Consider the following 15486-nt stretch of genomic DNA (forward strand, 5'->3'; position numbering starts at 1 on the left):
GGATTTGCGAGCGTCAGCTCGGGATGTTTCCAGCGCCGTTTTACGTTCTCGCAGCCGTGTCTGCTTCTCTAGTAGATCCTGGATCTGCTTCTCCACAGCCTCCAATTCCGACTGAAGTGCGAACGTTTCCTCATCTGCACTCAGAGGTACAAACACGTCTGAAACATTAGCCATTAGTGATGTAATAATGAAAACAGTGTGTTAAGCAGTAAGCAGGCAGGCAGGCTGGGAATGCTAACAGCCTGAGGCTAATAGCGAATGATTCAATAAAAATAAATTATAGGTGCAGTTAAGGACGATTTTTGGTATGGGATATACTTAAGGATAAGTTTTACCCTCGGTGAATAACAATTTAAAACACAAGTCTTAAGATATAACAAGAATAAACGATGTATTAAGAATAGGTTTGAAAGAGCTCCGATTCAAACCACGCGCTCTCAGCAAACAGGAAGTCTCTCTGACAGTCTGACAGGTTTCGGACAGACGAGAGAATAATGATAGCGGGCGGGGTTTTCTGTGAAATTGTACCGGTAAATGTAGATAAACTGTCTGGATTGCGTTTACATTACACTGAGATCCGATCACAATGCGTCCTCGACTACCTCTGGATCAGGACACATTCCGATCAGAAGCGCGTTTACACTTGTCTTTTCAATGTGTATGTGGACAACATCCAGATACAGATCGCATGTTAATGCCAAATATAAACGCACCCAGAGAGATGCGTCCTGTTCTCATGACTTCAGTTATGTCTCACCAGACGCTATGCTATAATTTTATAATCTAAACATGTGTAATCAAACGTATATAGCCTGTCCTCATGCATGTTTGGCGATTAATATTCATGAGGTGCAGAACTTACATCGAATGAGACCGTTGTGTGGGCGGAGCTGTCAGCCGCGACGTCGCAGAAATATAAGGCTCGATTCACGTTTCGCGTCTAAAACCGCACGCAAAACGCGAGATGCGCTGCTTTCTCCTTTTTTACAAAGCGCTCCGGCAGTTGTGCATGCACAGCGTCTGCCGTTGCTAAGCAACCATGGGCCACGATAGCCGTTGAGACGAGGAGGTATAAACAAAGGATATTTGGATTATATGTACTGAAAATACCTTGTGTCACAGCCGGTTCTAAACCGTGACAAAGAATGAAGCCACGCGCCAGATAATAGTAAGAAAGTAATACATTTTATTAACATAAGAACAAATAATAAATAACCAAAGAATCAACGGAAAAATAAAGGCCCAGGAGCGCTGGAAGCCCAGAGTGACGATGGAAGGCTGCTTAAGAACCGCCGGCATCGGCCTCATCGAAGGTGAAACCACTCACTAATTACGTCAACCAACTCAGACCTATAAAACAAAAGAAAACCGAACAAAACAAACCTAAAAGGATTCATAACACCCTCCCCCATAAAAGTGAGTATCCATTTATGGAAACTCCAATTTCATGTACCATATCCAGCCCATACTGGAGAACACCCCCATTCAGTAATACTCCCAATGTCCTCAGCAACTATGGGCCCTGTAGGAGCAATTTAAGAGAATCAAGGAGAGAAAAACAAAACATGGATGAGTCAACAGTTAAGAGGAAGACGGAGCTCTAGACAATGCGTCTGCCACCACATTCTCAATACCCCTGATGTGTCGGATATCGAGGGCATATGACTGCAAAAAGAGACACCAATGAGTCAAACGCTGGTTTGGGCACCGCAGAGAATGTAGATAAATGAGCGGATTGTGGTCAGTGTACACGACCATCAAGTCCGGAACAGATCCCACATACACTTCAAAATTTTGGCAAGCCCAAATCAACGCTATCACCTCCTTCTCAATCACAGAATAATTTAACTGATAAGAAGAAAACTTTTTTGAAAAATAACTAACTGGGCAGTAGATTCCCTCATCATCAGCCTGTAACAACACCGCTCCCGCTCCCACATTACTTGCATCTACGCAAAGCCTAAAAGGGCGATCAAATCGGGGAGCTGCTAACACAGGAGCAGAAGTGAGCAATGATTTAGCTGCATCAAAGGCTTCTTGACAAACAGGATTCCAGATAAAAGCTACTTTTGCTTTTAACAGATCAGTAAGTGGGGCTACCACAGATGAAAAATTCCTACAAAAACCCCGATAGTACCCCACTAACCCCAAAAACCGCATCAACTCCTTCTTAGTAGTAGGAGAGGGAAATTGATCAATGGCATCAACCTTGGCCCTAACAGGCCGCACACAGCCCTGACCCACAACCTAGCCCAAATAAGTTACAGTAGCCCGAGCGAACTCACATTTGGCCAAATTTACGGTTAGACCAGCTTCTCCAAAACGAGAGAACAGGTCTGCAATACGCTTCAAATGTTGCTCCCATGAATCACTAAAAACTACCACATCGTCCAAATATACCGCGACTCCCTCCAACCCGGAAACCACTCTATTCATAAGTCGCTGAAATGTTGCGGGCGCATTTCTGAGGCCAAAACTCATGACATTATAGGAAAATAAGCCCTCTGTTGTAATAAAGGCAGAGATCTCTCTAGCTCTTTGGGTCAACGGAACCTGCCAATAGCCTTTAAGCAGATCGAATTTACTAACAAATTTCACCGACGAACTCGATCAACACAATCCTCAATATGAGGGAGTGGAAATGAGTCTGGTTTAGTTACTTTATTCACCTTCCTGTAGTCGGTACAAAACCGATAACTTCCATCAGATTTGTTTACAAGGACACAGGGGGATGCCCAGCTAGAAAACGATAGTTGTGCAATGTCGTGATCCAACATATACTGAACTTCAGCATTTAGATGGAGGAGTTTACTTGGGGATGCCCGATAGAAACGTTGGCGAATGGGCTCAGCATCCCCAACGTCAATGTCGTGCTCTAACCAATGCGTACGTGATGGTACATCACCAAACAAAGAGACGTGACATTGACGTTGGGGATGCTGTAACTCTGCTACTAGATTTAGTTATGCTGTGATCATCTGTGTCTCCATCTTCATTGTGCTTGTCTATATTGGCTGGTTGGTTGTTGTCACATGACCTGCGGTGTGCTTGCGCCTTTCTGAAAAGTTGAGATTTTTTCATCTCGATGCGGCGCCGACGCGCCTGAAAAAAAGAGCGCGTCGCCCCGCATGCGCGTCACGACTGCGTCGCCCCCTATTTCCGCGCGGCTGCTGTGCGTCTACATTTAAAATAATGAATATGCGCGCGGAAAATACGCGAAATGTGAATCCGGCCAAAACCTCTGGTTAACATGGAAAAAGATACCTTTTTATCGCGTGTCGCAGCTTCGCGTCGCATTTGGTTAGGACGCGGTGTTAGACAGGGTCGCGTGCACATAATGTATGTGTTATCTTCATTAATGGGAAGACAGCATGCTTTTTAAAAATATTTTATTTTACAATAAAGGCAAAATCTGGTTCTGATCTGTCATAGCACCTGAACATGCTCTTTTCCATTTGCCTTTATTGTAAAATAAAATATTTAAAAACAGCATGTTAACATGCACCAGCTCACAGACATGTTATGAATCAACTGGCTATATAAAGTGTTTCCCTACGTAAATTTTTGTCTCCTTTAAGGTTCTATTAATTTGTATTAGTTTGTTAATGACCCATATATACGACTAAGTAAATAACATTAGTAATCTCGTTTGTAGGAATAGGGACTATGATGGATTTCTGTGCTCACTGCTTCTACCTGATGCTGCTCGCCGCTCTTCATTGGCACTGAGGGCCTTTAATGTAGAACTTGCACAGGCAGGTATTCTAACAAATAACAAACTCTTACCTTTAGTTCATTTAAAGATAACTGCTTCTTTGCAGTTTCTAGTAATAAATCTGATTGTTTACTGTATCTTTGTGATTGCTTATAGATATGTGTGTGAGTATATATGCCCATATATTTATGTTGACTTTTAGATAAAGGACTCAGTTTCCCAGAAAACCATTGGTTTAATACGGATGCAGTTCTGGAAGAGCGCTGTGGAGGATATTTACAGAGATGACCCTCCAGCCCAGCCCATAAGTGCAGAACTATGGAGGGTGGGTCTTACAAGTGCAAACAGACTTTACGTAAGATTTCGCTAGGGGCATTAGCAGATAATTTTTGCAATGACAACTGTTCTCTGTTCCCAGGCAGTTAGGAAACACACATTAACAAAGAGGTGGATGTTAAGAATTATAAATGAAAGAGTAAGTAATGAATGAATTCTCTTCTAATGTGAGTACTGAAAAGTTATTAAATTGACATGAAAGGGAATAAAGATGAATGAGGTGGTGAATGAGATTTTGCATATTATTGGTTGATGAAACATGTTCTTGGTGTTCTGAACAGGAGAAAGACATTGAGGACAGAGCGTACAGGAACCTTCAAGAGTTAGAGGCATATGGGGAGAACACACAGTCCTCTCTTCTCTACCTGCTGCTGGAGACTCTTGGTGAGACTCTTGATCTTCCACCAAAGTATTCCATAGTTGCATAAATCTCCTAGTGTTTTGGAATAGTGTTTATTGTACGTCCACTTGGGGTCTTAGTTCTGAACATATAGGCCCGGTTTCACAGACAAGGCTTAAAGCTAGTCCCAGACTAAAATGAATGTGTGACATGTCTTAACTGAATATAACTTGCCCAGAAATGTCTTAAAATATATCAGTGCCATTGTTTTGTCTCAAGATGCACACAAGTAATGCATTCTTATAAGGCATTTTTATAAAAGTGACATAAATATCTTAATTCAACTAAGGCATAGTCCTGTCTTAAACTAAGCCATGTCTGTGAAACCGGGCCATAGGGGCGGTTTCCCAGACAGGATTTAAGACCTAGTCCCAGACTAATTTAAATGTTAAAGGTGTAATCGAAAACAACTTGCACTGACTTATCTTAAAATAGATGAGTGCAATTGTTTTGTCTCAAGATGCCCACCAGTAATGTTTTTTGTAAAGTATGTTTTAAATACAATTTAAATATCCTAATTTAACCAAGGCCTAGTCCTGATTTAGGCTAATCCCTGTCTGGGAAACCGCCCCATAGTATGTGACATTAACATGTAAATAATAATAATAAATGTGCTAATGTATTCAGGTTTTTGATGTTGCAAAGTTTTTGCTCTTTTTAACCCCTTTAAACTTTCAGGAAGAGTTTTGGCTTTTAAAACTTAAAAAAAAGTGTTTTTATTACATGTCATAATCCTTAATTTCCAAAAGAAAATTGGGTTTTCAAGATATGAGTCCAATGCTTCCATTTCATCTGTATTTACGCTCACGGAAGAAGATCTACTGATGTGTTTCATTTACTATATGCAGATGAACTGTCTGTCAAAACTTGAGACATAAACATTGCCTGACTTGATTAAATCATCAGCAGTGATAACAAATTGTATGTTTCATTTTTTTTTAATGCCGTCACTGTAGGAAAGGAAAATAATATTTTTTTAGAGAATCACCGACCTAAACATCAAATGCATGACATGTAATGTGTGTGTGAACCCTTCAAAGTTCATCGCAAATAATAACCCTTTTTGCATTCTTACAGTGAAACTCACTTCAAGAATAGAAAGTGATTTGTTCTTCATATATGCAAAGTGTGCATGTTAAGTTTTTTTTAATGTATTCTCAGTTGTGTAAGGCATTTGCCTATTGGCAACAGTTTTACATATTTTAGTTGAGAAAAGACTTGCTTGCACCTTCTGATGAGCAGGGCAACAATTCTGTTTCAGACTGCTATTGTGATGCAGGGCGGTGAATTTTTAGGGGGTTAATCATGGGTTTGTTGAGAATCGAAATTAGTTTGGATAAGGCTTTTGACAAATGAACTAACAGTTTCATTGGAGTTCAAAACTGGTTTAATAAACTTGTTTGCTTTGTGTGATTGATTATGTAGGTGTAAGAAACGTCCATGCAGACCACGCCGCCAGTCACATTGGCAAAGCCCAGGGCATCCTGACCTGCCTCAGGGCCACTCCCTACAACAGCAGTAGGCGCAAGGTCTATCTACCTATGGACATCTGCATGCTGGTGAGAACTGTAATTCTCCTAGAACTTTGGAAAGCTTGGGAAATTCATAACAATTTGCAACCACTAGCGACACCACATAATATAGTTAAAATGAGGATTGTTTCGAGACGTGTTTATCAAACAGTGGTGTCGTCCCCTCTACCCTGCTGCTTATCAGCAATTGTTTGGAAAAATAGGTATCCTCTCCCACATTGTGGGAAAAGCTGACATGTCAAAGTCTTACTCATGTATTTATCTCTGCAGTTATACGTTTATAATTTAAATCCAGTATAAGTGCCTTTTTGTCAGTATGTTTTAATTCTGTGTTCTTTCTGTGATAATTTGCCTACCTATAAAACTTAATCTGGAATATAACTTTTCTTAAAAAAATACACTCCACTTACACTGGCTCTGTAGCACTTTCAACACTGATTTCTTTGTTAATAATTCAGCCCAACATATCACCATTACTAGCATAGCTCAACTAGCAACATAAGCCCAGTCTGTGTTCACGGACGACCACGGTTTAAAAGCTGTCATTATTTTTGACATTCTGCTTGTTTCTACTAGTAGCACAGAAATGACACACTGCGTTTTCAAATACAACATGCACAACATTCCCATCTCTATAATCTGTGTATCTGGCTACAATCCCAGGACGTTCTGAATTATAGGACCTGTACTGTACAAGCGACATATGGCAGCCAGCATACTGTATATGTTGGTGAAGCTGTTCAGTGCTGCTAAACCCAAACCCAAATGCTTTGTTTTAGCCATCTGTTGCAGTGGCAGAACAAATGCAGTGCCATTAGAATCTGGATTAAAAGAGTTTGCCTTTAGTAGTGTAACAAAAGAAAATTATACCATCTATTATTTGGTCTCTATAAATCTCAGATAATAATAACAACAGCCTAGCTATGGTGTCAGTGAGTACTGAAAAGTTATTAAATTGACATGAATAAAGATGAATGAGGTGGTGAATGAGATTTTGCATATTATTGGTTGATGAAACATGTTCTTGGTGTTCTGAACAGGAGAAAGACATTGAGGACAGAGCGTACAGGACTAACTTTGTATTAGCACCAATTGTATTATTGCTCCTGTATGACATATAGCTTATTGCTCCCTGAACTTGTTGCTTTGGATAAAAGCGTCTGTTAAATGACTAAATGTAAATGTAAGAGCACATTGTTTTTTGTGCTGCATGACTGCTGATGCACCAAGAGGAGGCACTATTGTTGCACCATAATTTAGGTCTTTCGATGGTGACTGAGATGAATCATGTTTACCAGGACTGTTTAAACAATTATAAGTATTTATTTATTTATTATTAATACTGTATAGCTTGGCTAATTATTTAACTAGTCATTTTTTAAGTTTACTTTATGAAACATCCTATCTTAGATCAAGGCAAAAATGTGAGTGTAAAAGCTTTTGTTTGAGAACCAAATAGCTTTATTAATAACAGATTCTAGTTGTTTCTGCAGTATGTGTTTATTGATCGCTTGCTGTTGTGGATCATCCTGCATGCATGTGGCTCATCTTCCTTTTTCTTATTATTTAGGTTTTTTTATTAAGTTATTTTTATTAGGTGAAGATCACATACTTGTATGAAATGTTTTTTTTTTTGTCTGGCCATGTGATGTTCTATCAATTTTATTATTCTTAATTTTTCTTACAGCATGGCGCCTCTCAAGAGGACTTTATCCGAGACAGCAGAGAGCAGAACGTCAGGGATGTTGTGTATGACATTGCCAGCCAAGCTCATGTTCATCTCCAACACGTATGCACTCTATGCTGTCCTAAACTCTCCGTTCAGTATCTTTGCTCAGAAAGTACATGTCGGATATGTTATAGGTTCTCTATTTTCAATTTGCATAATCATCACATGTCTTATAGGCTAGATCCTTCAGCATGGACGCTCCACGTGCAGCCATGCCTGCCTTCCTGCAAACAGTGAGTAATTTAGTCTCTTTTAGCATCTCTCTCCCCCCGTGCCTCACTAATGTAATGTGACATAGGGAAGCTCATGGCTTATCCTTATTCTGCATCAAGAGAGGTGGAGACATATCCCCACATGACTCTTGCTCCCTGGGGGCACAGCTACCAACACATGCTCTGATTACTCAATCTTAAGCCTTTTGTACAGTCGATTCTCTTAAAGGAAGCCTGCCCTGTTCAAGCTGAGGGAATAGCTTATAGCGTGTTATGAGGCAAGGCAGAGGGAGGTACCTAAACTATAATTTTCAGTCCAAATGGCATGATTGCCAAAGCATTAATGTTTGGATCTACAAGTAAAATGCTGCTCGGCTGAAAGAGCATCGCACTAGCATTGACAAGTTCATAGGTTCAAATCCCAGGGATAACATGCACTAATAGAAGGTTTGGTATTTAATGCACCGAAAGTTGCTTTGGATAAAAGCGTAGGCTGCGTTAATTTAAATGTAATTTCTGTTCTTACCTTTTAGTTTTTATATCTTGATTCGGTTTCTACAGATTACTATCCCGCCACAGGCTGTACAAGATCACATTGCGCTCCACTTGCTTTGGCTGGTGTTAGTCTTAAAGGGGTCAAATGACACGGCTAAAACGAATATTATGGTTTGTTTTAGATGTAATGCAATGTGTAAACACGATTTAAGGTTCAAAATGCTGTATTTTCCACATACCGTGCATGTTTGTGTCTCCTCTTTGCCCCGCCTCTCTGAAACGCGCAGATTTTTTTACCAAGACAAAGCAATTGTGCTGACAGGTACGCGCACCTTACTTGCATATACAGTACATTTGGGCGGTCTTAGTCTAATCATACCACTAACTGATGTAGATTTGTGGGGGTGTGGTTACACGTTTCAGGCAGGTCTGGGTGAGCATTCGCTTTTAGATAGAATGCATCTTTTGTTCCGACACTTTCATTTTTGCAATTTTACGTGTCTAATACATGCATGGGCGACTTATAACACACCAAAGACACAGAAAAACACGTATTCGCGCCATATAACCCCTTTAACTGTATGGTTTGACATTTGAAGTTTGTTGACTCATTAGTGTGTTCTTGGGACCTTCTGAATTAGGACCTTTTAATGTCACAACATTTATATGCACTGAGAGAGGTTGTTCTGATGTTTTAAAAAAATGCTATAGACATCTCCATCACTTTATGAAGCATTTTGTCCTTGTAGTTGATCACTTAAACCATTTTTTTTGAAGGAGTCATATTGCATGGCTAAAACGAATATTATTGTTTGTTTTAGTTGTAACGCAATGTGTATACACCATTTAAAGTTTAAAAAACGTTGTATTTTCCACATACCGTGCATGTTTGTTTCTCCTCTTTGCCCCGCCTCTCTGAAACGCGCTGATTTTTTACAAAGCTCATCGCTCTGAAAAGCAAGGTGTGCTATGATTGGCCAGTTCACCAGTGCGTAGTGATTGGTCAAATACTGCAAGCATTTCACGGAAATGTAACGCCTCTTACCATATTCGGAACATCAGGTTCCAAAGCAATTGTACTGACAGACGATACAATAGGCTTGTTCGACTTGATGCGGCGCCGCAAGAACCGACAGGCAGATGACATCACACTACCGCGAGAGTGAGTTTAGAGCCGACTGCTCTATATGCTTTTGACTCACCCTCGCAGTAATGTGATGTAATCCACCTGTCGGTTCTTGCGGCGCCGCATCTAGTCGAACAAGCCTAATGAGATGCACAAATACGCCCACCTTAACTACGTGTAGATTTGGGCGGTCTTAGTCAAATCATGTTACGAAGTTACGTAGATTCGTCGGGGTGTGGTTACACGAGGCGTTTCAGGCAAGTCTGGTTGAGCATTCGCTTTTAGATAGAATGAATCTTTTGTTCCCACACTTTCATTTGTGCAATTGTACGTGTCTAATACATGCATGGGCAACTTATAACACACCAAAAACACAAAAAAACACATACTTCCGCCATATGACCCCTTTAAGTTATTTAAACAATTCATCTTCCTCCAGGTTTGGAGTACTCAAATGAACACAATACTTTACAGCCAGTCAAAAAAGGTCTGTTCTTGTTTTTTGTTTCAGGTTGTTCTTGAGGACTATCTGCACCGAGTGAGAAAAGCAGATTTTGATGTGTTCCACCCCAGCCTACAGAAGAGAAATCCAATGCTTCCATTTCATCTGTATTTACGCTCATGGAAGAAGACCTACTGATGTGTTTCATATGCAGACTAACTGTCTCTCCAAACTTGAGATATAAACATTGCCTGACTTGATTAAATCATCAGTAGTGCTAAAAAATGTTTCTCTTTTAATGCCGTTACTCTAGACGAAGGAAAATTTCATAAAAAATAAATTAAGTTCGCAGAGAATCACAGAACTAAATATTAAATACATGAAATGTAACGTGTGTGAAACCTTCAAAGTTAATCAAAAATAATAACCCTCAATTTTACAGTGAAACTCATTTTGAGAAAAAAAGAACAATTAGTTTGTTCAAGCTGTTCATACAGCGGCGGAAAATATTAAGAGACAATTTCAGAGACAGTTTTTCTGCTTTTAAAATGTACTATTTATAGGTATGTGTTTCGGTGAAATGATCATTTTTGTTTCATTCTGTGAACTACAAACAATATTTATACCAATTTTCAAATAAAAATATTGTTTATACTTGCATAAAATGAAAACTGAAGAAACAGGTAACAAATAACAGAAAATAGACTCTATATTTTTTCAGACCTTAAATACTGCAAAGAAAACAAGTTCATATTCACTTCTAAGCAATACAGCAGTGATAACGGTGTATTTAGGTCAAGTTTTTAGGTTAAAAAAAATGTATGTGATAACCTCGATTTTAATCACAGTTTTATCTGGCTTGTCATGCTGTCAGTGTTTCACATTGCTGTTGGATGACTGTCACTCCTGAGGTTTGATCTTGTTGAAATTGACACTGGACTGGAATGGCCACAATACATCTAGAAATGCTGATTTGAAATGAAAATTTGGAATGGTCTCTTAATTTTTTCCGCGGCTGTATGTGCATAGTGTTGGTGGCATGAAATGAACAACAAACAAAAAAATTCACAACTCTGAATGTGGAATGTGTTTTAATGTATTCAGTTATGTAAGGCATTTGCCTATTGGCAACAGTTTTACATATTTTAGTTGAGAAAAGACTTTCATGCACCTCCTGATGAGCAGGGTCAACAATTCTATTTCAGAGTGCTATTCCTATTTTAGGGGGGCAATCATTAGTTTGTTTACTCATAAAAATTCCGGCCGCCTACTGGCAAAAACCCTTATCTGAGCAACAAGAAAGCAGGTGCTGGCTGCTATAGTGAGCATTTAAATGTAAATGCAAAAGACATCTTGTGGTTCAGGAAGGCGTGTGCTGAACTTGCCGGTTGCCACACACCTTCATTTAATCCTTTTTAAAGTTTTTGTAACAAGAATTAGCATAAGACCATCATATGATCTTACTTTGTAATTTCTCATTAAAATGTATTTGAGAGTTAGTCTAAAGTCTAATTATAACTCTCATATTAGGGTTTTTATTAAAGAATTGACAGTGAAGCTGGGTTTCAGCCTTTCAAATGTCAATGTAATTACAATGGATGGACTATATGCACACGTTACTTCCGCGTTTCACGGGAAGAACCCTATGCAGTTTCCGGTTGGGGAGAATTAAAGCAGAGAGAAATGGGAAATGAGAAAATAGTTACATTTAGCAGATGCTGTATAGAAGTGCTGTTCAACTGTATTTGAAATGATACTTTCATAGTTTACATTTCGTTAGCTTCAAATACGGTAGAGCGCCACTTCTATATACCACCGCAATGCTAAATTTAACTATTTTCTCAATTTCTAATTTCTTTGCTTTAACAGTACGTTTACACGATAAAAAACGGAAATGTTTTTCCGTTTTTGAAAAGTTTAACGTACACACGACAGTGTTATCAAAACGATCTGCATTCACATGGATCCGGGAAAACGATAAAAATATGTATTATGCATGCCAGGCCAGTGGATGGGGCTGTTGCGCTATAAAGAAACCCTGATTGCGCACATCTGCATACACTGTTTTAGTCTAAGAGCGTTTTAAAAACACTTTGTCGGCATGTATGTGTGTTTACAGTAGTGTGCATATACATACTATGTCTCCGCTGGTCGTAGTGGTGCAGTAAATCTACTTTTTGCTGCAGAAATGATGATAAGTATGTCACGCAGCACAAACATGCAGCATTGGAGGCCCGACATTATTGTTTGGGGAATACTCGCACATGTCTACAGACTGAACGCGCAACACGCATGCGTATGACGTAATCATTTTTGGAAAACGCCGCCTTCAGAGTTTACACGGGGAACGATAATACTGTAGTTTTTCAAAAACTTGCACTTTGAGACCCGTTTTCAAAAGTTTGCATTTTCAGTCCTCCAAAATGCCGTTTTTATGTAAATGAACAGCCAAAACACATAAATAGTTTTGCGTTTTTAGTTGAAAACGGTCTCATGTAAACGGCCTCTGTCTCACCTACCGGAAACGCGGAAGTCACGCGTGCATAGAGCCCATTGGTTTTTACTTTGTGGTATTTCTGAATGGATTAGTGCTATAGCAATTGTGAGAATAAGAAAAATTGGGTGACTAGAAAGGCTGTGCAATTACACAAAGTATAGAAAATGCTTTTTTTCCTAACAATGCCATCCTGCAAGTAGAGAATATTCAGGTTCAAAAAGTCTTTTAAATGGGTTACCAATAAATTCAATATCTTGTGGTAGGCCATTATTTCTCAAATAACAATTCTAATAAGCACATTTAAGGCTTAAATTTGTTCTCAAATCTCAGTCAGCAGAGGGTCAGTGATTAAAGTCTGGCCTAGAGGAATGGAGACACATTACAAGTAATTACCATCTGGAAAACCTGAAACAGGTCAGGGTCTGACTAAATCGTTCTTTAATTTTTCAAAAGTGAGCAGAGATGACCTGAATGGAGACCTTGGGCTGATGTTCTACTTTGCATGATTGCTCGTTACTCGGTGGTTTCTATCTATTTGTTCTATAGGCTACTTGTTCTTCAAGTATATTTTTTATTGTGACATGTAAATATTACTGTGTCAATATGATAAGGCCCAAGAGATGCTCTTTTAATATTTTTTGTCTGAGATATTGTTGATGTAGAGGTTTAAACCTTTCATGTTTTAGCGTTTTCTGGCCGGTGGAGATTGGTGACATTTAAAAACACATTTCTGGACCTCTTTAATGGAACTGACAGTGTCTGTATTCAAGGTCCAACATGGTCATCTTCACAGATAATTATAAAACGTCTCAGTTGCCAGGATGGATTAAAGTTTGCAGAAGAAGGGGTGAAATAGTTCAATATTTCTCTTTTATTTAAGCGTATAGTTATCTGGCTACCGTCATTCATTAACACTGTAGTCTTTCTATCAAAAAAGGATTTACACTGTAAATGCCAAACGTTTCAAAAGAGGAATAACACTTCTCTTCAGACATTAAATTACTTCATTAAGTTCCAGCAGCTGGTGAAGTTAGAAGCTTATTTGATTGTGTGAACATTCTTCTTTTTGCTCAATGCGCCACAAATGCAAAGCGTGAAAAAGAGCAAAAATTATAATTAGCGTGTGAGGTCGTAAGTTCTCCTCTGCAATCTGAATGCTACAGAATCAGCATATTTGAACAAAGGATCTGTGCACCACTTGTTCTATAGCGCTACATTTTCTTGCTATTGCACTATACATGGATCTATGTGTCTGCTTTGCCTGCATATATACTTCTCATGTTCTTACACCTTGTCATAAGTATTTCAACACCCAGAAGCATTGTAAACAGTGTGAATGACAAATAAACTGCTTTACTTTTCTTTGACATTTGTCAATAGAACAGATAATAAGATTTTCTCAAAAGCCTCAGCGCTTTCCTCAAACATTCTTGCATTTTATTTAATTTGTTTGCTGTAGTCATAGAGCTGATCTTATAACTGATCAGCCCAATGAAATTGAATATACTGTACATTGAAGCTCAAATGGAATTGCAATTAAGACTCTGAAAAATAAAAGATGCATTTTATTTCCATTCATTTTCACTCAAATAAAACCTTAAATTTGTTACAGAATTCCTCCATGAATTTCCGAGCCTGTACAAATTTTGTTCTCCCAGCCACTGTATTCTATTAGATTGCTGGCATATGAAGCTATTAAATGCATTTTATCCCTTACATCTCTGCCATGTGTAATGAGGGGTATTGTGTCTCTGATCTACTGTTCTGACATTTAACTGTCATTGCTCATTTCCGCATGGATTCCATCAAAGCAATTTTCTTCAAGCAGTGAAAGAGTAGACATGTAAAAGAGTTTATTGATTGTACAAGTTTTGAAATATGAAAAAAATTACAAACGTGCTGAAGTTCTTCTGGATTTGGTCATTGCACCACTTATTGTGTAACTATATTTTTTATTTTCAAATAAATTTCGTTTCATTTTCTTTTAAAGGGGTCATGTTTGTATCTCCTCTTGGCCCCGCCTCTCTAAAACGCGCAGATTTTTTACAAAGCTCATCGCTCTGAAAAGCGAGGTGTGCTATGATTGGCCAGTTAACCAGTGTGTAGTGATTGGTCAAATACTGCAAGCGTGTGACGGAAATGTAACGTTCTTACCATATTTGGAACATCAGGTACCAAAGCAATTGTACTGACAGGTACGCGCACCTTACTTGCGTATACATTTTGGTGGTCTTGGTCAAATCATACCATGAACCAGTAGCGTAGCCAGAAAAGAGACTCTGGGTGTGCATTTGAAAAACTGGGTGTGCCACATTTATTAACAGATTAAAGTGCAAAAAACCCAACTCTGCATATAACGTTACAGAATACACTGGGCTGATGTGTAAAACTAAACTCGCCACATATCCATAAATATTGTAAGTAAACAACAATAGCACGAGTATAATTGTTTTTATTAAAACCCTTTCACACGTAAGTTTAAAATTTTCAGAATAACTCCCTGGCGTGAGTTTTTTTCAAGGCAACCGTTAGAACTTATCACTTTAATATTTCCATGGCGACGCGGGACTGCTTATCATGTGACAGACACACCGCAGAACGACAGCAGCTGTATGACTGATGTATTGATTTTACGTAATTTTTCTTTTTTATTCAAAATATTCACAAACTTGTTAACTATGATATGAAATATCTGATATTCCGATTGTCAAATATATGTATATGAATGTGTTTTGTTGTTTAAACACTTTTATAATGATCGCGTTAGTTGAGCTAACAGTCATGTTTGTTTGTGCCGCATTTACAGCACGTGAATTTAAATGTATGAAGCCTAAAATAAACATTATGTGATTGAAAGCACTGCATAGTTGTGATATGTGAGAGGACTGAGTAAGTCTGTCTCTGGCTCAGTGCCAGCCAAAGCGCCGAATGTTCTAATCACACCAGTGTGATCTTATACGCGCCAAAGTGTTAATTTAAGACTTTAAAAAAATCTGCATTTA

General features: G+C 38.7%; 1 protein-coding gene across 3 annotated transcripts in view; it reads left to right on the forward strand.

The window, feature by feature from the left end:
- Positions 1-15335, forward strand: part of ndufaf6 (NADH:ubiquinone oxidoreductase complex assembly factor 6) — a 33407-nt gene extending 18072 nt beyond the window's left edge. Inside the window, exons 2-9 of one of the 3 annotated variants that reach the window (XM_057340965.1) lie at positions 3656-3755; positions 3918-4040; positions 4134-4190; positions 4333-4435; positions 5877-6010; positions 7671-7772; positions 7889-7945; positions 10057-15335. In XM_057340965.1, coding sequence (XP_057196948.1) covers positions 3656-3755; positions 3918-4040; positions 4134-4190; positions 4333-4435; positions 5877-6010; positions 7671-7772; positions 7889-7945; positions 10057-10185 — 805 coding nt within the window. In that variant the 3' untranslated portion in view covers positions 10186-15335. Of the gene's footprint in view, positions 1-3649; positions 3760-3917; positions 4041-4133; positions 4191-4332; positions 4436-5876; positions 6011-7670; positions 7773-7888; positions 7946-10056 lie in introns of those variants that run through there. The other 2 variants (XM_057340966.1, XM_057340967.1) reach the window with 2 other exon arrangements.
- The last annotated feature ends 151 nt before the right edge of the window (positions 15336-15486 follow it).

This window comes from Triplophysa rosa, linkage group LG8 (genome assembly GCF_024868665.1).
Source record: "Triplophysa rosa linkage group LG8, Trosa_1v2, whole genome shotgun sequence".
NCBI lineage: Eukaryota > Metazoa > Chordata > Actinopteri > Cypriniformes > Nemacheilidae > Triplophysa > Triplophysa rosa.